General features: G+C 45.4%; 1 protein-coding gene across 2 annotated transcripts in view; it reads left to right on the forward strand.

Annotated features, from left to right (window-relative positions):
* Positions 1–23,738, forward strand: part of RBM20 (RNA binding motif protein 20) — a 216,730-nt gene that overhangs the window by 190,346 nt on the left and 2,646 nt on the right. For both annotated transcript variants that reach the window (XM_049697037.1, XM_033421057.2), the window contains exons 10-13: positions 5,706–5,810; positions 7,198–7,858; positions 9,400–9,534; positions 21,886–22,007. In XM_049697037.1, the coding sequence (XP_049552994.1) occupies positions 5,706–5,810; positions 7,198–7,858; positions 9,400–9,534; positions 21,886–22,007 (1,023 nt within the window). The remainder of the gene's footprint in view (positions 1–5,705; positions 5,811–7,197; positions 7,859–9,399; positions 9,535–21,885; positions 22,008–23,738) is intronic.

The raw sequence follows: 23,738 nt of genomic DNA on the forward strand, positions 1-23,738 counted from the left end.
TCCTGGAAGATCCCACATGCCGTGGAGCGGCTGGGCCCGTGAGCTGTGCATCTGGAGCCTGTGCTCCGTAACGGGAGAGGCCACAACAGTGAGAGGCCCGCGTACCGCAAAAAGAAAAGAAAAAATCCTACGTGCATATCTTCTAGTCTGACCCAGGAGCTGTTGACAATGACTAAGTCCGAATAGGAATCCCAGGCCTCAACTCCATGAACACTGAAGGGCCGTGCTTTGGCCACGACTTTATTCCTACATGCGTTGCCGGGGGGTGTGCTAGGCACAGGGGTTCAAAGATGAGTAGGAAGTAGTCATGTTATGGCAGAGATTAAGTTCTAGTGGTGGAAGCTAACCTACAAAAATAATTTGCATACAGTGGGGCCCCTGCTGGAGTCAAGTGGACAGTCAGCTCTGCACAGGAGAGAAGGAGAGCTGCACAGAGGAGGTGGCATTTGAGCTGGACATCGAAAGTGGGGAAAAAGGCAGTATGGGAAGCAGCAAGGGCAAAAGTGAGAAAGGAAGACTTTTTTTATTGCTGATTTATAATATATTAGTTTCAGGTTTACAACGTAGTGATTTGCTATTTTATAGATTACACTTCATTTAAAGTTATTATAAAATATTGGCTGTATTCCCTGTGCTTTACAATATATCCTTGTTGCTTACTTATTTTATACATAGCAGTTTATACCCCTTAATCCCCTAGCCCTATCTTGACCCTCCCACCTTCCCAGTCCCTACTGGTAACTACTCTTTTGTTCTCTGTATCTGTGAGTTCTTTTCTGTTTTGTTATATTCATTCATTTTATTTGTTAGATCCCACATATAAGTGATAACATACAGTACTTGTCTTTCTCTGTCTGACTTATTTCACTAAACATAATTCTCCCCGGGTCTATCTATGTTGTTGCAAATGGCGTTATTTCATTCTTTTTTACGGCCGAGTAATACTCCAGGTTCTTCATAACAGGGAAGACTGTTTTGAAGAACCTGGAGATACTCAACGTGGCTGTACCTTTAGGGCATATTAAAGGGTAATGTTTTTAAGAAGTAAAATCATGGCTCTCATACAAACATAAAATGAATACATGTCAAAGGTATTGTTTAACTCATTAATTAATGAGGGAACCAGTAAGATGTGAAAGGCTGTTCAGAGGAGAATCCAAAGAGCAGGCATATAGAGGCACTCAGTAATGCTGAGGTGAATTTGCTAATAGATGTGAAACTGGCCTCTTCTGTGGGAATCAGTGGCATCTCCAGCAGATAAAGTTCCTTCGCATCTCTATGAACAAGAATCATGTGTACTATTATCACATTTCTGCAGTTTACAAAGTTGTGAAATAGCTCAGTTCAAGCTAATGAAAGGTGCAGACTCCGATAGAATCAAGTACCCTGGAAGGGTGCTAGACAAATGCCCAGCCTTCCATTGGAAGGACTCCCAGCAATCTTTTTTGCCCATCTCAAAGTCTGCCACAACTTCCCCTGGCAGAGCAGGGGAAGCACAGGAGATGAGATTAGGGAAGTGGGTGGGGTGGGCCCATGAAGGACCTCTTGTTTGTACTTGAACTGGATCCAGAGAAGCTGTGAACTAGTGGATGTTTTTAAGAAGAGTGTCTATGCTCGGAGGTGTCCAAGGGGCTGGTGATGGGTCAGCACCTTGAGAAAAGAAGGAAAGAGAGTGAGAGTTAGCAGGGCCTCAAGGCCTCATACACATACCACCAGTCTGGAACCCTCTGTCCTCCATGGCAAAGGGGCGGAGCTGCCCCTTTGCCCTCCTACCCACACTTCTGAGACTCTTTGGTAACTTCTCCTATTGTACCCACCCTACTTTCACTGGTTTGCACAACATTGCTCATTCATGGTGACACATGCTGTGGACCATCCCAAGAGCCCCTGATGCAAAAAAAGCTTCCCAGAAAGGCCCCGTGGGTTTCCCCACAATTCTGTCCTTCTAGTAGGTTCCGCCTCTAATAGCCCTAGAGTGGGGTCAGTAGGGACTTGTTGGGGTCCCCAGCAGATTGTTTCTGTGGGTTTGGAGCCAGGCAGCCAATACCATTTGATGGAATAACAGCAGAACAAAGAGTTTTCCTCACTGATCTCAAACTTCTCATCACAATCTTGAGAACAACCTAGAACCCACAGGGTTGCTCCAGGAGTCCGAGAACAGGCAGTGACTAAACTTGGGGAATGAAGGCAGCAGGGCTGCGGACAGGGTCCCTGCCTTTCTTATGATATATCAGGCACCTCCCACCACAGGGCCTTTGCACATGTTCCCCTGCCTGGGAGCTCCTCCCCCACCAAAGTCCATGTGGCTCCCTACTCACTGTCGCAGTCTCCAACGTTTATTTTTGGCCACCACATAAAATCACAACATCCCAACCCACTTCTTTTCCTTCCCTGCTTTCTTTTTCTCGGTGGCATCTGTCTCCTTCTGACCTATCCCCTAATGTCTTTATTTATTTTATTTAGAGTCTGCTCTCCCTCCCAACCCTCCCCTACCCCCATCCCCCATGTAACCTCCATGAGGGCAGGAATTTTTGTCTGCTGTGCTCACTGCCCTGCCCCCAGCTCCTAGATTAGGGTTTGGCCCAGAGTGGGCATTCAATAAGTATTTGTTGAAGGAATGAATGACTGAACCCAGACTCTGGAGGTAGAGGCCTGGTGTCTGAGAACCAAGTCACACCCTGTTCTTCTCAGCCTCGGTTTTCTTGTTTGTGAAATGGGTGTGATCACAAGGCTGCTGTAGGACTTTAACAAGCTTGTGCTCACGGGAAACCCTGGGAGATTCTGGAGAGAGCGCCCAGTGCTGGGGAAGCCAGTGTGTGCGCTGCTCAGTGTTTCTGGGTGGCCACAGCCAGACATGAGGCCCAGCCCTGACCATGAGACCAGAGGTAAAAGAAAGAAGTCAAGTCACTGAATAGGGAGACTTGGAAAGAAGCGCTCCCCCACTTTCCTGGAAGGGGCATCAGGGTTTACAGAAGCAGGTGCCTAGAGAAGGGAAGCCAGGCAGCATGATTGAAGCCAAGGTGGAGAGCTGGGACCATGGTGGACCAAGCAGGAGGTACCTGTCTGCTGGGGCAGCCACTGCTCAGCTCCATTCTGTGGCTGCCATTCAGGCACAGCTGCCCTGTGTTGTCAGATTTCCCATTTCTTAGAGCAAGACCAAAGTCCAGATGCAGGTGTCTGTATGAAATTTCCCACGTTTTAGAAACTGTATAGAACAAAACATGTCTGTGGGCCAGATGGAGCCCCAGGTGTCCCCAGAATGCAGCCCCCAGTATAAACAATCCCTAGGAGACAGAAATAGCAAACCCACTTATGTTCAGTTCAAAGCCCAGACAGAGACCCAAGCATGCTGGGAGGCAGGTGTGTACTTGTTATTCACTCCACCCTCTCCTACCTGTCTCCATTCTTGTACTGACCAGTGTTCGTGGAGCACCTAGCACTGGGGCTGCAGTTGTGAGCCAAAGCTAAAATGACTCTTGATCTCATGGAGCTCATGGTCTAATGAAAAGCATGCTAATCAAATAATTCCTTAAATGAGTACACGAGTGTGAGTGTGAAGTGCTAAGGAGATGGAGGATACAGTGCTCTTAGTGCCGGTAAGCAGGGGTCCCCTAACCTCTGGTTAGGAACCCGGCTGCACAGCAGGAGGTGAGTGGCAGGCAGGCGAGCAAAGCTTCACCTGCGGCTCCCGTCACTGGCGTTACCGCCTGAGCCATCCCCCGCCCCCCCCATCCCTCCCCGTCCATGGAAAAACTGTCTTCCACGAAACCAGTCCCTGGTGCCAAAAAGGTTGGGGACCACTGCCTGTAACGAATCAGAGGCTCTCCTTGGTTAGGATGTGCGGCTGCTGGGATTGAAAGGAAAGGTGGGTATTTACTGGGTGAAGCAAAGGGGAAGAGAACGAAATGTTCATGCAAGAAGGTGCAGTGAGGATATGATAGATTTTGCATTTTGGAGTCATCATTCCTCATCGCCTCGGGGAGAATACACTTGGGAGGGGGCTACAGAGCAGAAGTGAAAGACCACCTAGGAGGTGGTTTAGCAGTAACCCCGGCCCTGTGGTGGCAGCCCTGCTTGCAGCAGTTGGGACCTAACACATTGCTCCCTGAGCTGCTTGGTGGCGGGATGGGATGAGTGCCTTGGTTGCATTTGTCTGTTCCCTGTAAGCTGCTGTCACCTGGAAATGCTCCCAGGGCCAGGGGTGCGCTGAAAGGCACTGCTCTATCTCCTTTGCCTGCAGGGAGGGAGAGCAGGTCTGCCTGGCGGGGGGCTTTTGGCGGCCAGGCTGTCCCTGCCTCTCCCAGCTTGAACTGGAGGGAGTCTCTTTACTGTGTTGACCTGGGCGTGTGCTGCCGGAAGTGCCTGGGAAGGGTAAGGGCTATTTATTTTGACAAGGGAGGGCCATGGATAATTTATTCAGGAAGACAAAAATAAAGAAAAGGGGTCCCCTGTTGGTAGAAGCTCTGGATTCTGAGGGCTAAAAAGGCATTTGGAGCTGCTTTGAGCTCAGGTCGGCTCAGAAGGCTGGAGCAGAGCTTCCGCTCTGAACACCGGAAAGAGCAAAGACTCGAGGATTTAAACCGTCTTCTCCTGTCCCATAACAACTGGTTAAACCCGTCAGCCCTGAGCTCCTGCCCCGGCTGCCTCCTTGTCGGCAAAGACGGGTGTGTCTTCTCTTAAGAAATCAGAGCGAGAGTGGTTTACTTTGAGCCAACCTCGGCCAAAATTGTCGAGCAAATGCAACTTCCTCCCAAGAATGCCCAGGAACAGTGACTGATTTGGTGGCCAGAGTTTGTCGTGGGAGAACGTCCTCCTCAACCTTCTGAAATGGGAATTGGCAAACTTTTTCTACAAAACACCAGAGAGTAACTATTTTAGGCATATGGGCCACGAGGCAAAATTGAGGATATTATGTACCTAATATAATATAAGCATTTAACATACAGCCATTTAGACACATGAGAAGCATTGTTAATTCGCAGACTGTACAAAAAAGAGGAACTGAATCAGATTTGGCTTGAGGACTATAGTTGGCTGACCCCTGTTTTCAAGGTTGGTCAGAGACCCTAATTCTCAAAGCAAACATCTGCTTTCAGTTGTTCAATTTCCCAGACATGAGTACTAGTGTGAGGGACTTAATCTGAGGGAGGGAATAGGAGGAAGGAAGACGGGGCGGGATTGCTAGTTGGGGCTATAGCTCTACGACAGAGATAAGGCAAAAGAGAGGTGAGAGGGGCCCTGATTGGGTGACAACACCCTTCCTACCCATAAGTGGCCTGGAGGTGATTTTTTTTATGGCTAAGACTGATCTGTTGGTGAGGTGTCACCATGATGGTTGTGAACCCCAGGGTCGGTTCCCCCTTGGCCCCTTTACTCACCCTCACTGTCTACAGATTATACAGCTGCAAAAAGTACCCAGTTTGCCAGGGACGTCTGCCTCCCTAAAGCTGTGAAGACATTTCTGTGCCTCCGTTTGTGTGACCTTGAACAAGTTACTTAACCTCTCTGAGCCTCAGTTTCCCCATCTATATAATGAAGATGATAATAGCACCTGCCTCTGAGGGGTTCTGTGAGGATAAAGGAAGTGATGTGTGTGAAACACATCCGACAGCATTAGCTGTGCTCAATAGTGTTGTTTTCCTCTTGGCGTGCCCTCTGCCACTTCTCACTGTTGACTTGATTTGTTCTGCTCTTCCTTTGGTAAGGCTGAAAAAGAGGAACAGGACAGCATGGAAGAGAGCCCCCTGCATCTGGGCAGGCAGGAGAAAGAAACAGAGTCCTCTGATGCAGCGAACACAAAGGCAAGGAAGGTAAAGTTTGTCCCAGATACTGGCAGTGTAGCCGCATCAACACAGCAGCCACCGGGCTCCAAGTCACAGGCATCCCCATCCTGCCGGGTGATGACCTGCTTGCTGCATGGGATGTGCATGAGACCCCACCAGCGGGTCTGTGAATGAAGCCAGCACTTCTTGGAGGAATGGCTTTGCCTGGGATCTTTGCACAGTCTTTATTGAGGAAATCTTTACCACATGCCTGGGCTCTGCCTCAGTCTTCAGTAACTTGGCCGCGCTTATAAGAGAAAACATGTGCCCAAAAAAGACTCAGGCTTCAGAGCCAGGCTCCCAAAATAGGCAGCTGCCTTGGGAGGGGCTGGAGGAGGAAGGGGGCTTTGGGTACTCAAGCTGGGGTCCTGAACCTCAGCAGGCCCTGACCCTGGGATTAACAAAACATCTACCATGCTTGTAAAGATTATTTTACTTAATTAAAATGAAAAACCCAGTTACAGGGCTGGGGCTGCCACAGCAAAAAGAAGTGTCCTTGGAACGTGGCCAGCTTCGTGCCTTTCCGGCCAGGAGAGGCAGAGAGATGAGTATCGCTGGCAGGGAAACTGATCTCCTAAAGCTGGCTGCTGGGTCCATGGGCTGCTGGGGAAGCAAGGGGAAAGTTTCAGGAGGGGCCAAGTTTGAGCCATGGCTACGGAGGGTTGCACCCTTGCTGGGAGAGGTTGTTTGGGAGAATTTTGTAGGGACTTTGCTGCACTTAACATTTAGTGGTGCCCTACTTGCAAGGAAATAGCTCCAGAAAGTTGATGCGTGCAGCGCTTACAACTCAATCATTCATTTGTTCAAAAACTATTTATTTTTCAGAATTAAAAAAAATAAAATTTCCAGAAATTGATCAGAAAAAGATGAGCAGAGATTGATATCTATTATTAGGAAGCAGGTTAAGTAACTTTCATTGGAATCCTACATGGGCATTAACAGTTAAGGTGTAGATGTAGGTCCGATGATATAGAAACACCTCTAAGCCACATTCCTGAATAAAAATGTGTTGCCCACAACTAAAAAAACAACTAAACAAAACAAAAGAAAAAAACTATTTATTGAGCACCTACTATATACCAGGAGTTGAAATTCTTTGTCCACTTGGTGGGTTAAACATTAAGGGCTTATTCCAACTCCTGTGCTGTTCGGAGCCTCATCCTAGGGATAAATCAATGATGAGAGACTTCTCATCACTCATCACAGTGATTTACAGCTCCTAATTACCCAGTAAATGTTCCCAGGTAGGAGTAAGATTGCTCAGCATCTTTCTGGTTTGAGGGGTCCTATGGTCAAGGTTTGCACCCTCTTCTGGTTAAATACCAAGACCCATTCCTCAGCCACCCTCTGACCTCCATTCCTCATTTGTATTCAGGAGCAAGATTCGGAAAGTGGAAGTGAGGCAGAGGGGGAGAGCTGGTGCCCCACGAACATGGAGGAGCTGGTTACAGTGGACGAGGTGGGGGAGGAAGAAGATTTTATCATGGAACCGGACATCCCAGAACTGGAGGAAACTGTGCCCATCGAACAGAAGGACACAATCTGTCCAGAGATATGTCCCTGTGTGACAACCACCTTAGACCTGGACTTAACCAAAGAGTTCTCCAAGGAGGGAGTCAAGACCGTAGGTAAGGAGGCTGCGGAAATCAGCCTCGAGTCGCCCAAAGAACTGCCGTCTGCTTCCGTGAGCTGCCCCAGTGACGTGGACGTGGAAACGCCTGGCCTAAATCTGGATGTTGAGCAGAAGCCAGCTGAATGCGAGACGGGCCTCGCACTGGAGGGCTCAGATTGCTACGAGATGCAGGCAAAGGGAGCAGAGAGCTCAGATGTTCGTCTGGCCCCAACACTCCAGCAAATGTCTTCCCCCAGGCCAGCAGAGGAGAGGGCCTGGCAGCCTGGCCCCTTTCTTGATGACTGTAAGGCCAGGGGGACCCTGGAAGATGGGGCTGGTGAAGGCAGCCCCTTGGAGGAGAAAGCCAGCCCCCTCACCGAAACAGACCTCCAAAGCCAGGCTTGCCACGGAGTGTCGACCCAGGGTAACTACCTCCTTTTTCTCCTGTGCGGTTGGGTTGATCGGACCACTGCTTCCCTAGAGCAGCGTAGGGGCGTGTGCAGGCTGGAACGAACAGAAGTAAGGCTTCAGCCAGCCTGAAAGCTGGTGCAGAAGGCAAGCTTAACAGCCTGGCTAAATTGTTAGAGCTTTTAGGCAATTGGTGTAAAGGAAGTCGGATGGGTGGCCACACGTTTCTGAGAAGCGAGCTCAGATAGGACGGACTCCTCTGAATTTACGGGATCCCAGATGGACTGTGCCAACTAAATTAGCAAATGTTTGGAGTTATCAAAGGAACTTTGGTTCCTAAGGATCGGCAAGCAGCCTCTCTTGCCTGCACCACCGAGGACCACCCAGGCCGTTGTTTCTGTGAGGCCTGAGTGAGGGGGCGGGAGCGTGGGAGGCCGAGGAAGGAACGGGCAGAGGGAAGAATGAGGGGCTCACGAAGGGGCATGGCCGGTTCCCATTCTCACCACCTCAGACCCACTTTTCTCCAGCGTCTGACAGTGAAGCAAGACTTGTCCCGGGAGCTCCTCCACCTCCAGTGGAGGTGATGTGTGTCTGTGCCTGGCACTGTGACATCATGAAAGATAGAGTTTAAAATAGGCTAAGCCCTGTCTTCTGTGCCAAGTGGAAACTAAACATCCATCAAGGGCTGTGGGGGAGGGGAGAGTAGTCCTCAATTTTCTCTCAATGAAAATAGCTAGAAATTCATTTTGCAGAAAGCCTGCAGCATTCCAGAGTTTGAAGTCAGGGGGATAAGAGTCGAGGGCAGAAAATATAGAGGAAAGGCTTAAAAATAAACATGTCAACCCAGTGCTCTGTGGTTGGCACGAGCTGGTAGGCGGGCTTGGACTTCCCTCCATGTCAAGCTGACCTGAGCTGTTTTTCACCTGTGTGGATCGGAGTCTCCATGGAAACGCTGCTGTGAGCTGCCTTGTTGCTAGAGAAACACTGAGGCCTGGGCTGTGTCTACAGAAGGCAAGAATAAAGGAGCGAAGTGTTCACCTTGCTCTGATCGAACCCCTTGTATTTGGCGGTATAGGTCTCGACATGCACTGGTGTTAATGGCTTATTAGCTTAGCCGGTGTTTGGAGTTCATATTTAATAACACTGCTCGACAGGCTTGGGGCGAGAATGGCATTGCCTTTTCTGCCCGCCTCAGTGCTTCTGTGGACATCAGCACAATTTTTGCACTTCAATAATTCTTCTGCCTGCAGAGATGGAGTTGTTACTGAACCGGGGACACGGGGATAGATCATCCCAACCGAAGGCAGCAGCAGCCCATCCCCCCACAGACCTGATGCTGCTGCTTGCCAAGTTTTCTTGCGTGTGGCATTCTTTTGGCAGCGGAAAAAGCTCTTTGTTATAGCACTTTGGTTCTAATTAGCAGCCCTGGCCTAGTCTCACGTTATTAAGCAGCACAAGGGACTGTTTCCCATCACACAGAGCGAGGAGTACAATTGCAGGGATTCTTTGAGGTATGTTGTGTTTCATTACCGCTTTGCCCTGGCTCATGTTTTGCAGATAACTCCAGGTACATGGAAATGAAATCTCTGGACGTGAGGTCACTGGAATACGCTGAAGTGGAGCTGAAACAGCCCCTTTCTTTGCCTTCCTGGGAACCTGAGGATGTGTTCAGTGAACTTAGCATTCCTCTAGGTGGGTGAAATACACAGTCCTTCCTGAGAATTTGGCTCCAGGAAAGGATAGTCCTGTAGTAACATCTAAGAGCTTGAGAGGGCTTTTTGTCATTTTGTTGTCTTTCGTGTCTGATGCAATTACCTAGATGTGCGTGCTGCCTTAAAGTTTCTTGAAATTTCAGTCTCCCACAGTAGACCAGATACCTCATGGGGCCAGACGGCACTGCCCTGGGAGCCAGAGCAGAGACTTGTTTTCCCTGTCAGGAAATGCTTTATCCCTGACCATACAGCCCTTATTCAGCCAGGGAAGCAGAGGCCAGCAGCTGCCATAAAGCCAATAGCTGACTCACTTTGTTATACAGCAGAAACCAACACAACATTGTAAAGCAATTATACTCCAATAAAGATGTTAAAAAAAAGAGAAATGTACCTCTTCTGCTAAGGTCTTCCCTGCCCTCCTGGCCCCAGCCCTTCTCAAAACAACGCTGCATTGTTTTCTCTTTGAGAGACCAGCTTCTCTGAGCCATAGATGCTGAATAGACTGCGTCTTGGGCAGACCCTATATAGTTGATAGAAGAGCACTGAACAGAGACGTGGGCCCCTGTCCTTCCCATGCTGGGTAACTGCATGTCCTCAAACGAGTCATACCCAGGAATGTTTTGGGGTTTTTTTTTTTCCAGTCACTGCAAGTCCTTTATTAACAAGTCAATTAGCCCCCGAGGGGCTAGTCAACATGGAAGCTCACCCTTTCCATCAAGTTTCCTTTTTTCCTTTTCATCTGCTTTTAAAAATTTCATTCTGTTTCCAGTCCTCCAAGTGCGCCATTTAGTCAGATTCGAAGAGCAAACTTTCTTTTTTTTTAAAGGATGAGTTTGCTGCATAGCGTCCAGTATGCTCCAGGACAAAAACTAAAAAAAGCAAATACACACTGACCTTAGAATGAACTAAGATGATTGCCAGAAGGCCCTGGGTTTTTTTAATGTTGGAAAGTAGTTGCAAAGGCTGCCTTTCAGGAAAAAGGTGCCAGACAGTTCATTTATGCACTCACTTAGTCAGCAGCCCCTCCTGGATAACGTGGCACTCCGTGAGACACTCAGGGGGAACTGAAAAATGGAACACAAGTCTCTTAGCATCTAGGAACTTAGAAATCTGTATGACACACACAGGCAAAAATTAAGAATAAATTCTGCTACCTTATAATTCATGTTTTATTTTTTATTATAAAAAGTGTGAAAGATTATTATAACCAATTTTAAAAACCATATGAAGTAAATATTAAATGTATCTCTTCCCTCCAGTCTCTCCCCGTCGCCAGAGGTAGCCACTGTCATACCCACAGATAGTTCTTCTCCCACAAAAATAGGATCAAACTATACACGTGATGTTGTGCAATTTGCTTTTATAACGTGACAGTGGGTCTTAGAGATCTCTTCACGTCAGTACATAGAGAATGCATTCTTCTTAACCACTGCAAATATTCCATCTTAAAAGCTGTACCATACATTCTCGATCCATTCGTCTACTGATGAACATTATGTTTTCTTTTTTTTTTCCATTATTAAAATGCTATAATAGTTAGGCCTTTACCATTTACCATGTAGGCGCCACTTCTAGTATTCTTCTCATTGAACTCTCAAAACACCTGTGAGGTAAGTAATATTTTTATCCCTAGATCACAGATAAGAAATGAGATGCAGGGTTGCAAAGCTAACGAACAGCCCAGACTGGAGTCAGGATCCAAACCCCAGCACGTAGAGTCCCTGTGCCAGCTGCCTCTGAGCTTGGTTGCCTTCCAAACGCACTGTCACCTTTGTGTGTGAACCAGGATTTCTGGAGGATAACGTCCTGGCCCGGGGGAGGGGGGATGTCCATATATATTTGTATTTCATATTTTCATAATTGCCACTAAATTGCTCCCCAAAAAGATTATACCAGTTTTCAGTGCTACCTCAAGTGAGAGTACTCATTCCCCACATCCTCGCCAACTTTGGATCTTATCAGTTATTAATCTTTACCAACATGTTAGGAGGAAAATGGTAGCTCATTTTAGTTTTTAAAACACAGCTCTATTGAGGTATAATTGATGTTAATGAAGTGCACATAAGGTGCACAATTTGATGAATTTTGACACATGTATACACCTGTGAGACCATCACCACAACCAACGTAGTGAACATATTCCTCACCCCCCATATTTCCTGATACTCCTTTGTAATCCCTCGCTCCCACCCGCACTCCCCAAGGAACCACTGCCCTCCTTCCTGTCACTAAATATTAGTTTGCATTCTAGAATTTTATGTAAAGGGAATTATACTGTATGTACTCTTGTTGCCTGGCTTTTTTCACTCAATAATTATTCTGAGATTCATCCAAATTGTTGGGTGTATGGATAGTTGCCTTCTATTTATTGTTGAGGAGTATTGCATTGTGGTTATGGGTAGATCACATTTTGTTTATTCATTCAGCTGTTGATGGGCATTTGGGTTGTTTCTGGCTTGGGGCTATTACATATTGTACTTTTATTCTTGATTATAGTCTCCGATTAGATTTTTTTTTAACATCTTTATCTTTAACATCTTTTTTTAACATCTTTACAATGTCGTGTTAGTTTCTGCTGTATAACAAAGTGAATCAGCTATATGTATACATATATCCCCATAACCCCTCCCTTTTACGTCTCCCTCCCACCCTCCTTATCCCACCTCTCTAGGTGGTCACAGAGCACCAAGCTGATCTCCCTGTGCTATGCAGCTGCTTCCCACTAGCTATCTATTTTACATTTGGGAGTGTATATTTGTCAATGCTACTGTTACTTCATCCCAGCTTCCCCTTCCCCTTCCCCAAGTCCTCTAGTCCATTCTCTACATCTGCGTCTTTATTCCTGTCTTACCCCTAGGTTCATCAGAACCATTATTTTTTTAGATTCCATATATATGTGTTAGCATACGGTATTTGTTTTTCTCTTTCTGACTTACTTCTCTCTGTATGACAGACTCTAGGTCCATCCAGCTCACTACAAATAACTCAGTTTCATTTCTTTTTATGGCTAATATTCCATTGTATATATGTGCCACATCTTCTTTATCCATTCATCTGTCGATGGACACTTAGGTTGCTTCCATGTCCTGGCTATTGTAAATAGAGCTGCAGTGAACACTGTGGTACATGACTCTTTTTGAATTATGGTTTTCTCAGGGTATATGCCCAGTAGTGGGATTGCTGGGTCCTATGGTAGTTCTATTTTTAGTTTTTTAAGGAACCTCCATACTGTTCTCCATAGTGGCTGTATCAATTTACATTCCCACCAACAGTGTATGAGGGTTCCCTTTTCTCCACACCCTCTCCAGCATTTATTGTTTGTAGATTTTTTGATGATGGCCATTCTGACCGGTGTGAGATGATATCACATTGTAGTTTTGATTTGCATTTCTCTAATGATGGGTGATGTTGAGCATCTTTTCATTTGTTTGTTGGCTATCTGTATATCTTCTTTGGAGAAATGTCTGTTTAGGTCTTCTGCCCATTTTTGGATTGGGTTGTTTGTGTTTTTGATATTGAGCTGTATGAGCTGCTTGTATATTTGGGAGATTAATCCTTTGTCAGTTGCTTCGTTTGCAAATATTTTCGCCCATTCTGAGGGTTGTCTTTTTGTCTCGTTTATGGTTTCCTTTGCTATGCAAAAGCTTTTAAGTTTCATTAGGTCCCATTCATTAATTTTTGCTTTTATTTCCATTTCTCTAGGAGGTGGGTCGAAAGGGTCTTGCTGTGATTTATGTCATAGAGTGTTCTGCCTATGTTATCCTCTAAGAGTTTTATGCTGTCTGGCATTACATTTAGATCTTTAATCCATTTTGAGTTTATTTTTGTGGATGGTGTTAGGGAGTGTTCTAATTTCATTCTTTTACATGTAGCTGTCCAGTTTCCCAGCACCACTTATTGAAGAGGCTGTCTTTTCTCCATTGTATATTCTTGCCTCCTTTATCAAAGATAAGGTGACCGTATGTGCATGGGTTTATTTCTGGGCTTTCTATCCTGTTTCATTATCTATATTTTTGTTTTTGTGCCAGTACCATACTGTCTTGATTACTGTAGCTTTGTAGTATAGTCTGAAGTCAGGGAGTCTGATTCCTCCAGCTCCGTTTTTCTTTCTCAGGATTGCTTTGGCTATTCAGGGTCTTTTGTGTTTCCATACAAATTGTAAAGTGTTTTGTTCTAGTTCTGTGAAAAATGCCATTGGTAGTTTGATAGGGATTGCATTGAGTCTGTAGATTGCTTTGGATAGTATAGTCATTTTCTCAATGTGGATTCTTCCAATCCAAGAACATGGTATATCTCTCCGTCTGTTTGTATCGTCTTTAATTTCTTTCATCAGTGTCTTATAGTTTTCTGCATACAGAACTTTTGTCTCCTTGGGTAGGTTTATTCCTAGGTATTTTATTCCTTTTGTTGCAGTGGTAAATGGGAGTGTTTCCTTAATTTCTCTTTCAGATATTTCATCCATTAGTGTATACGAATGTAAGAGATTTCTGTGCATTAATTTTGTATCTTGTTACTTTACCAAATTCATTGGTTAGCTCTAGTAGTTTTCTGGTAGCATCTTTAGGATTCTCTATGTATACTATCATGTCATCTGCAAACAGTGACAGTTTTACTTCTTCTTTTCCGATCTGTATTCCTTTTATTTCTTTTTCTTCTCTGATTGCCGTGGCTAAAGCTTCCAAAACTATGTTGAATAATAGCAATGAGAGTGGGCAACGTTGTCTTGTGCCTGATCTTAGTGGAAATGGTTTCAATTTTTCACCATTGAGAATGATGTTGGCTGTGGGTTTATCATATATGGCCTTTATTATGTTGAGGAAAGTTCCCTCTATGCCTACTTTCTGTAGACTTTTTATCATAAATGTGTGTTGATTTTTTTCCAAAGCTTTTTCTGCATCTGTTGATTTATCATATGGTTTTTATCCTTCAATTTGTTAATATGGTGTATCACATTGACTGAATTGCGTATATTGAAGAATCCTTGCATTCCTGGGATAAACCCCACTTGATCATGGTATATGATCCTTTTAATGTGCTGTTGGATTCTGTTTGCTAGTATTTTGTTGAGGATTTTTGCATCTATGTTCATCAGTGATATTGGCTTGTAGTTTTCTTTTTTTGTGACATATTTGTCTGGTTTTGGTATCAGGGTGATGGTGACCCCGTAGAATGAGTTTCAGAATGTTCCTCCCTCCGCTATATTTTGGAAGAGTTTGAGAAGGATAGGTGTTAGCTTTTCTCTAAATGTTTGATAAAATTCACCTGTGAAGCCATCTCTTCCTGGGCTTTTGTTTGTTGGAAGATTTTTAATCACAGTTTCAATTTCAGTGCTTATGATTGGTCTGTTCATATTTTCTATTTCTTCATGATTCAGCCTTGGAAGGTTGTACTTTTCTAAGAATTTGTCCATTTCTTCCAGGTTGTCCATTTTATTGGCATATAGTTGCTTGTAGTAATCTCTCATGATCCTTTGTATTTTTGCAGTGTCAGTTATTTCTTTTTCATTTCTAATTCTGTTGATTTGAGTCTTCTCCCTTTTTTTCTTGATGAGTCTGGCTACTCGTTTATCAATTTTGTTTTTCTTCTCAAAGAACCAGCTTTTAGTTTTATTGATCTTTGCTATCATTTCCTTCATTTCTTTTTCCTTTATTTCAGATCTTATCTTTATGATTTCTTTCCTTCTGCTAACTGTGGCGTGTTTTTTGTTCTTCTTTCTCTAATTGCTTTAGGTGTGAGTTTAGGTTGTTTATTTGAGATTTTTCTTGTTTCTTGAGGTCGGGTTTTATTGCTATAAACTTCCCTCTTAGAACTGCTTTTGCTGTATCCCATAGATTTTGGGTCATTGTGTTTTCATTGTCATTTGTTTCTAGGTATTTTTGATTTCCTCTTTGATTTCTTTTGTGATCTCTTGGTTATTTAGTAGCATATTGTTCAGCCTCCATATGTTTGTATTTTTTACAGTTTTTTTCCTGTAATTGATATCTAGTGTCAAAGTGTAGTAGTCAGAAAAGATACTTGATACAATTTCAGTTTTCTTAAGTTTACCAAGGCTTGATTTGTAACCCAAGATATGATCTATCCTGGAGAATGTTCCATGTGCACTTGAGAGGAAAGTGTATTCTGTTGTTTTTGGATGGAATGTCCTATAAATATGAATTAAGTCCATCTGGTCTAATGTGCCATTTAAAGCTGTGTTTCCTTATTTATTTTCATTCTGTATCATCTGTCCATCGGTGAAAGTGAAGTGTTAAAGTCCCCTACTCTTACTGTGTTACTGTCGATTTCTCTTTTTATGGCTGTTAGCATTTGCCTTATGTATTGAGGTGCTCCTATGTTAGGTGCATAAATATTTGCAATTGTTATATCTTCTTCTTGGATTGATCCCTTGATCATTATGTAGTGTCCTTCTTTGTCTCTTCTAATAGTCTTTATTTAAAAGTCTGTTTTGTCTGATATGAGTATTGCTACTCCAGCTTTCTTTTGATTTCCATTTGCATGGAATGTCTTTTTCCATCCCCTCACTTTCAGTCTGTACATGTCCCTAGGTCTGAAGTGGGTCTCTTGTAGACAGCATATATATGGGTCTTGTTTTTGTATCCATTCAGCCAGTCTATGTCTTTTGGTTGGAGCATTTAATCCATTTACATTTAAGGTAATTATCGATATGTATGTTCTTATTAACATTTTCTTAATTGTTTTGGGTTTGTTTTTGTAGGTCTTTTCCTTCTCTTGTGTTTCCTGCCTGGAGACATTCCTTTAGCATTTGTTGTAAATCAGGTTTGGCGGTGCTGAATTCTCTTAACTTCTGCTTGTCTGTAAAGGTTTTAATTTCTCTGTTGAATCTGAATGAGATGCTTGCTGGGTGGAGTAATCTTGGTTGTAGGTTTTTCCCTTTCATCACTGTAAATGTGTCCTGCCACTCCCTTTTGGCTTGCAGAGTTTCTGCTGAAAGATCAGCTGTTAATCTTATGGGGATTCCCTTGTATGTTATTTGTTGCTTTTCCCTTGCTGCTTTTAATATTTTTCTTTGTATGTAATTTTTGATAGATTGATTAATATGTGTCTTGGCGTGTTTCTCCTTGGATTTATCCTGCATGGGACTCTGTGCTTCCTGGACCTGACTATTTCCTTTCCCACGTTAGGGAAGCTTTCAGCTATAATCTCTTTCAATATTTTCTCAGACCCTTTCTCTTCTCTTCTTCTTCTGGGACCCCTATTATTCGAACGTTGGTACATTTAGTGTTGTCCCAGAGTCTCTGAGACTGTCCTCAATTCTTTTCATTCTTTTTTCTTTATTTTGCTCTGTGGCAGTTATTTCCACTACTTTGTCTTCCAGGTCACTTATCCATCCTTCTGCCTCAGTTATTCTGCTATTAATTCCTTCTAGAGAATTTTTAATTTCATTTATTGTGTTGTTCATCATTGTTTGTTTGCTCTTTAGTTCTTCTAGGTTCTTGTTAAACGTTTCTTGTTTTTTCTCCATTCTATTCCCAAGATTTTGGATCATCTTTACTATCATTACTCTGAATTCTTTTTCAGGTAGACTGCCTATTTCCTCCTCATTTGTTTGGTCTGGTGGGTTTTTACATTGCTCCTTCATGTGCTGCATATTCCTCTGTCTTCTGTTTTTGTTTAACTTACTGTGTTTGGGGTCTTCTTTTTGCAGGCTGCAGGTTCATAGTTCCCATTGTTTTTGGTGTTTGCCCCCAGTGGGTAAGGTTGGTTCAGTGGCTTGTGTAGGCTTCCTGCTGGAGGGGACGGGTGCCTGTTTTCTGGTGGGTGGGGCTGGATCTTGTCCTTCTGGTGGGCAGGGCCACGTCCAGTGGCGTGTTTTGGGGTGTCTGTAAACTTAGTATGACTTCGGGCAGCCTCTCTGCTAATGGATGGGGTTGTGTTCCTGTCTTGCTAGTTGTTTGGCATGGGGCATCCAGCACTGGAGCTTGCTGGCCATTGGGTGGAGCTGGGTCTTAGTGTTGAGACAGAGATCTCTGGGAGAGCTCTCGCTGATTGATATTACATGGGGCTGGGAGGTCTCTGGTGGTCCAGTCTTCTGGGCTCGGCTCTCCCACTTCTGAGGCTCAGGCCTGACACCCAGCTGGAGCACCAAGACCCTGCCAGCCACACAGCTTGGAATAAAAGGAAGAAAAAATAGGAGAAAAAAAGTGAACAGATAGAACCTCAAACAAATGGTAAAAGCAAAACTAAACAGACAAAATCACACAAAGAATCGTATACACGCACACTCATAAAAAGAAAACAAACAAACAACAACAACAAAAAAACCCAAACAGTTAGAACCCTAGGACAAATGGTAAGAGCAAATCTAAACAGACAAAATAACACAAAGAAACATATACATACACACTCACAAAAAGAGAAAAAATGGAAAAAATAATAATAATTTTTAAAAAAAGAAGAGAGCAACCAAACCAATAAACAAATCCACCAATGATGACAAGCACTAAAAACTAAACCAAGAGGAACATAAAAACCAGAAACAAATCAGACACAGAAAGCACACCCCAAGTCTACAGTTGTTCCCAAAGTCCACCGCCTCAATTCTGGGAACATTTGTTGTCCATTCAGGTATTCCGCAGATGTGGGTTTCATCAAGTTGATTGTGGAGATTTAATCCGCTGCTCCTGAGGCTGCACCAAAAAATTTCCCTTTCTCTTCTTTGTTCGCACAGCACCTGGGGTTCAGCTTTGGTTTGGCCCCGCCTCTGCATGTAGGCTGCCCTCAGGTTCCCTTTTGGGAAGTCTGAGGTCTTCTGCCAGCGTTCAGTAGGTGTTCTATAGGAGTTGTTCCACATGTAGATGTATTTGTGGGGAGGAAGGTGATCTCCAGGTCTTACTCCTCCCGCATCTTGAAGGTCTCCCCTCTGATTAGCTTTGAGACCTATTGTCTCATCCCTCTCAGTAGCGGGCATACGGTACTATTTTCTGCATTTGACAGTTGAGGAAACTGAAGCCCAGAGACTTTCTTATCTAAGATCACACAGCAAGCTCATGTCAGAACTGAGGATTCCTATTTGGAGACCCTCTTGTTCCTCCAGTTCAGGCAGCACAGTGGAGGAAAGGCAATTGGGTGCAGTGGTTAAGAGCACAGACTGTGGAATCTGACTCCCTGGGTTCAAATCCCAGCTGGCTGCGGGACAAAAAGCTGCTTATTTAACCTCTCTCCTTGGCTTTCTTCATCTCTAAATAAGGACTGGTAATAGATGCCTACCATGTAGGGTTATTTTGAGGATTAGCTGAATGAGTACTGGTAAGGTCTCAGTGTCTTCCAGTAGAAGGTACTTAATACACATTGTCTATTGTTACTCATTTATGAAATAGTTATTGAGACCTACCATGCTTCCTCTCACTGGGGCTACATAACTCTTCACCCTCCATGGTCTGTTCCTAGCAGAGAGACTTCTGGGCGTGGGGGAACAACTCAGGCTTGGTCCCTGTGGAGAGCAGAGGGGAAGAATGAGGAGGAGAGGGGGGCAGAGTCCTGCTGCTTAGGGGCTGGCCTGGGCATGGGGGTGGGGAAGGGCACCCTATGTGTTTCAGGCCAGCTCTGGGTGACCCCAGCCAGTGTGAGCCTGCCAAGGCCTGCTCTTCCCAGAACCAAAGGGCATTGCCTGCAAAATGCAAGCTCCCCCGCCACCCATCCCAGGCTTTGCTGGGATGACAGAGTTGTAATTACCAGTGCCAGGAGCTATTACTAGAAGGCAGACGTAGCTTTAGTTATTGTACTTAGTAGAGGCTGAAAAATGGGAGGACCAGGTCACTCCAGAACTCACTGGGACCGTGGCAGTTTTTTCTTGACGCTGCTGCTTCCCCTGGCCCTCACATTCCAGAGGCATCCCGAGGCAGTGTTGGTATCCTAGTGCCCGTGCAACCGCCGGTTACTCAAGGGTGAGTTCCCAGGTGTTTGGGGATCCTGCCCCAGCTTCTCCTTCCTCAGAGCTGTCTCTGACCACCTGCCCAACGAGCCCCAGAGGCCAGTGGAGGCAGGGAGGAGAGTTGCTGGCAGCCGTGGAGTCTGGGTTCTCCAGGCGGCTCTGGTGAAAGGCTGGAGGGCCTTCTGGCCTCTGTGCAGAAAGGTTTAACACGTGTCTGGAAACTAATATTCTTTTAATGCTTTTTAAAAAACTTTATTTTTATTTATTTATTTTTGGCCGCATTGGGTCTTCATTACTGCACGTGGGCTTTCTCTAGTGGCAACGAGCGGGGGCTACCCTTTGTTGCGGCACACGGGCTTCTCACTACAGTGGCTTCTCTTGTTGCAGAGCATGGGCTCTAGGCATGCAGACTTTAGTAGTTGCAGCACATGGGCTCAGTAGTTGTGGCTTACAGGCTCTAGAGCGCAGGCTCAGTAGTTGTGGCTCACGGGCCTAGTTGCTCCGCGGCATGTGGGATCTTCCCAGACCAGGGCTCGAACCCATGTCCCCTGCATTGGCAGCAGATTCTCAACCACTACACCACCAGGGAAGCTCCTGATAAATGGCTCTTTTGCAATGGAAAAAAAAAGTTATTACAAGTCTAAGCTGCTCCTATGACAGGGTCTCCTGTGCACTTAGCTCTGTCTGTCAGGAGGCAGGAGAAGGAAAGTGAAGCAAGGCCCAGGCTTGTGGTCACACGCAGTGCCTTGGCTTGTTCCCCTCTCTGCAAGAGGCTGCTCTGGCCCTGGTGTGCCGCTCACAGCCCCGCTCTCCCTGCCACCCCTTGAGGCCAGATCTCCAACCTTCCCCCACCCCCAGCAGAACCAACCACATGGGCAGCAGCAAAGCCCAGCTGAAGTGTGTCAGCACACAGGGAGCAGCCCCAGTCTGAAGGTGGAATCTGGGTGTCCTGAGTGGCCACAGCCCCTTTCCTTTAGTGCCGCAGTGGGTCCTGCTCATCATGGCCCTCACACCCTGTTCTTTAGCTGGTGCTTCACGATCAGGTGCCTGAGGAAACTGAGACCCAGGAGGGGTTCAGCCAGCTCTCCCCAGGCTACACAGATTCTTAGCCTCTGGTCTGTGCCTTCTCAGACCTGGGCTCTTTCCAGTCTGCTGTCTGTGTCTTCAAGAGGAGAACTGTGACGCTCAAACACCTTGGTGGAGGCTGGAGCGGCCACCGTCCCACTTCAAAGACGAATCCTCTGGGCTGTGACACTGTCACTTGTCTGGCTGTTGGGCCACCATTTCCCTTCCTCAGAATCAAAACGCCTCCCAGAATCCTGGGACTTTTATTTAACGCATCATAAATAAAATGCTACCAATTAATGGTTCAGATGTAAAGACTGGAGAAAGATGGAAAAATGTTTATGATAGATCATCACATGAAAAAAGGAGGAGATAGGATTACACTTAGGGTGTGATTAAAAATGTCCCCCTCCCCCCAAAAAAGGCTCTCTATGTAGATAGTGTGGAAGAAAGTATTTTGATTGGAATGACTCTGGGTGATTTTTCCTCACTTTTATCTTTAAAATTTTTCTTTAATGAACATAATTCTAAAATAAGCAAACAAAAATGAGAGCATTTTTGGGCTTCCCTGGTGGCACCGTGGTTAAGAATCCGCCTGCCAATGCAGGGGACACGGGTTCAAGCCCTGGTCCGGAAAGATCCCACATGCCACAGAGCAGCTAAGCCCGTGCGCCACAACTACTGAGCCCGCGCTCTAGAGCCCACGAGCCACAGCTACTGAGCCCACGTGCCACAACTACTGAAGCCCACGCGCCTAGAGCCCGTGCTCCGCAACAAGAGAAGCCACCGCAATGAGAAGCCCGTGCACCACAACGAAGAGTAGCCACCGCTCGCTGCAACTAGAGAAAGCCTGGGTGCAGCAACGAAGACACAACACAACCAAAAATAAATTAATTAAATAAATTTTAAAAAAACACCATTCACTTTATTAAAAAAAAAAAGAGCATTCTTCCAGAGTCCTGGCCACAACAGCTGCAGAGAGGGGTACAGTGTGGAGAAACAAAATCCACCCAGGGAAATGTAAGAAACCTCCTTCCTTCTCCTTTCCCTGGAAACAGGCTGATTGTAGTAGAGCCTGGACCTACTTCCCAAAGGCAGGTACAGAGCATATAATTGCTAAGCCCTCCATCACACTTCAGGGAGTACATCCCTCACATTCACAGCTGCCTGTGAATGAAGTTGATGCTATTTTCTTCCTGCCTGTTTTGCAAATGAGGCAACTGAGGCCTGAAGAAACTGGGTAACCAGCCAAAGTCCACAGTAATCAAGGGCTGAAGTGCACTGCTCCTGTTACCACCTGACTGCTGTCTGGACGCCGGGGGCCTCCCTCCACCTTCCTAATTGCCTACCTGTCCACCTCCAATCCTTCTGCAGGGGTGGAGTTCGTGGTGCCCAGGACCGGCTTTTATTGCAAACTGTGTGGGCTGTTCTACACGAGCGAGGAGATGGCAAAGATGAGCCACTGTCGCAGTGCTGTCCACTACCGGAACTTACAGGTAACCGTTGGCCTTCCATGCCTAGCGCCCAGGGAGGGTGTGGGGAGTACTCCCTGGTCTCAGTTTCTGTGCGTTGCTGTCTCCTTCCATTTCATGGAAAACTCCTCTTGTTGTCTCAGTCCTGACTCCACCAGGTGGCTCCGTATGGTAGCTGCTTCCCACGTGCTCTCAGAGCATCTGTCTCCACCTTGGTACAAAGCATTCTGTTTGGCTTGGGTTTTTTTGTAACTGCCTCTCCCTCTAGACCGAATGACTTGTTAGTGTTCACCTGGCCCCTGGTTGGGTCTGGTCCCTTTTCACCTGGATGTTCCAGATGCAGATGTTTCTCTATGTTTCTCTTCCCCTGTGCACTATCCTTGTTCGCTAGAATAAAACCCACTATTATGTTCTATTGAAATGTCCGTCCATACTGCACCTATTATCACAGGCATACCATGGACCAGACACTATTCTAGGCACTGGGAAGACAACAACAAAAAAAGCGGACAGCAATCCCTGCCCTCATGGACCTTCCATCTAGCGTAGGAGATAAGCAAAAAATAAAATAAGTACGTTTCATAGTATATTAACCGTGGCATGTAAAAAATACCCTATATACCATATTTTATCTAATCTAACGTGCCATCAGTGGTAAGACACATCACTATTTTTTGATATCAACAAGCAAAAACATGTTACAAATTAAACGGTGAGACTCCATCAACTGTAAAACGCATCTCAATTTCAGAACTGTTAATGTGTGGAAAAAACACTTCTTAAAATCACAAGATATAGCAATATATCCTATAATATTTACCTATACAATATATAGCATATTAGAATGTGATTTTCATATAACTTCTGGTATAAGCTGGGGATTAGTAATGTAATACAAACCATGGAAGATCAGACACTCAGGGGTAAGTATATCAAGGCACCTCCTGTTTTTACTACAAGGAATCAAACTACATTTTTGAGGCACAAGGCCTTGACATTAGAACACCCTTGTGGTAGCAGCATGCCGTAATTCCAGAGCAGGCATTATTATCAGTTTAATTGTTAAAGAATGGCTGCTCTGGTGGTTCTTGGGATGTGAACCAAAATCCCTAGACAGTGTTTCAAAAGTATTTATACTACTTAGGCCAGGTGTTCAGTAGAATTTGAGAACTTTCTCAAATATGTAATTTGAGAAATTTCTCCAAATGATTTGAATGTGTACCCCAGTTAAGAAAACTCGGATATGGGCCAGTTCTCTTGTTTTATAATTGAGGAAACAGGGGCCCAGAGAAGCCAAGGATTCGTCCAAGCTTTGGATTTGTCCAAGGCCATGTAGATGGTGAGTTACTAGGCCTGGGGCCAGATTGCCTAATTCTTAACCCCTTTCCTCTTCTCACTCTACTAAGCTGGTCTTGCAAACTGAGACCCATGTCATGGCCTGGGTCACCGTCTGCAAGGGACTGTCCTTGGCTATGCCCAAACTCAGGTCATTTAAGCCTCTTGATTTCCCCCTGGAAAGCAGCTCTTCTATGACCAAGGAAGCCACGAGGTCTGGGGCCCAGGTCCCAGCCTCTCCTGGGGGCAGGCAGTGACTTGGCCAGGCCAAGGGTTCAGAATGGGCTACCCGGCGCCAGCTGAGGGCAGCTGTCTACCCTGAAGACATCATCATCCCTCACTCCCAAGAAGATTAAACCTCTAGAACGGCACGGCTGGATGGGGTCTTGAAGATCATCAGGTCCTGATTTTCCCAAACCT

The sequence above is a fragment of the Orcinus orca genome, chromosome 14 (assembly GCF_937001465.1).
Source record: "Orcinus orca chromosome 14, mOrcOrc1.1, whole genome shotgun sequence".
Lineage (NCBI taxonomy): Eukaryota > Metazoa > Chordata > Mammalia > Artiodactyla > Delphinidae > Orcinus > Orcinus orca.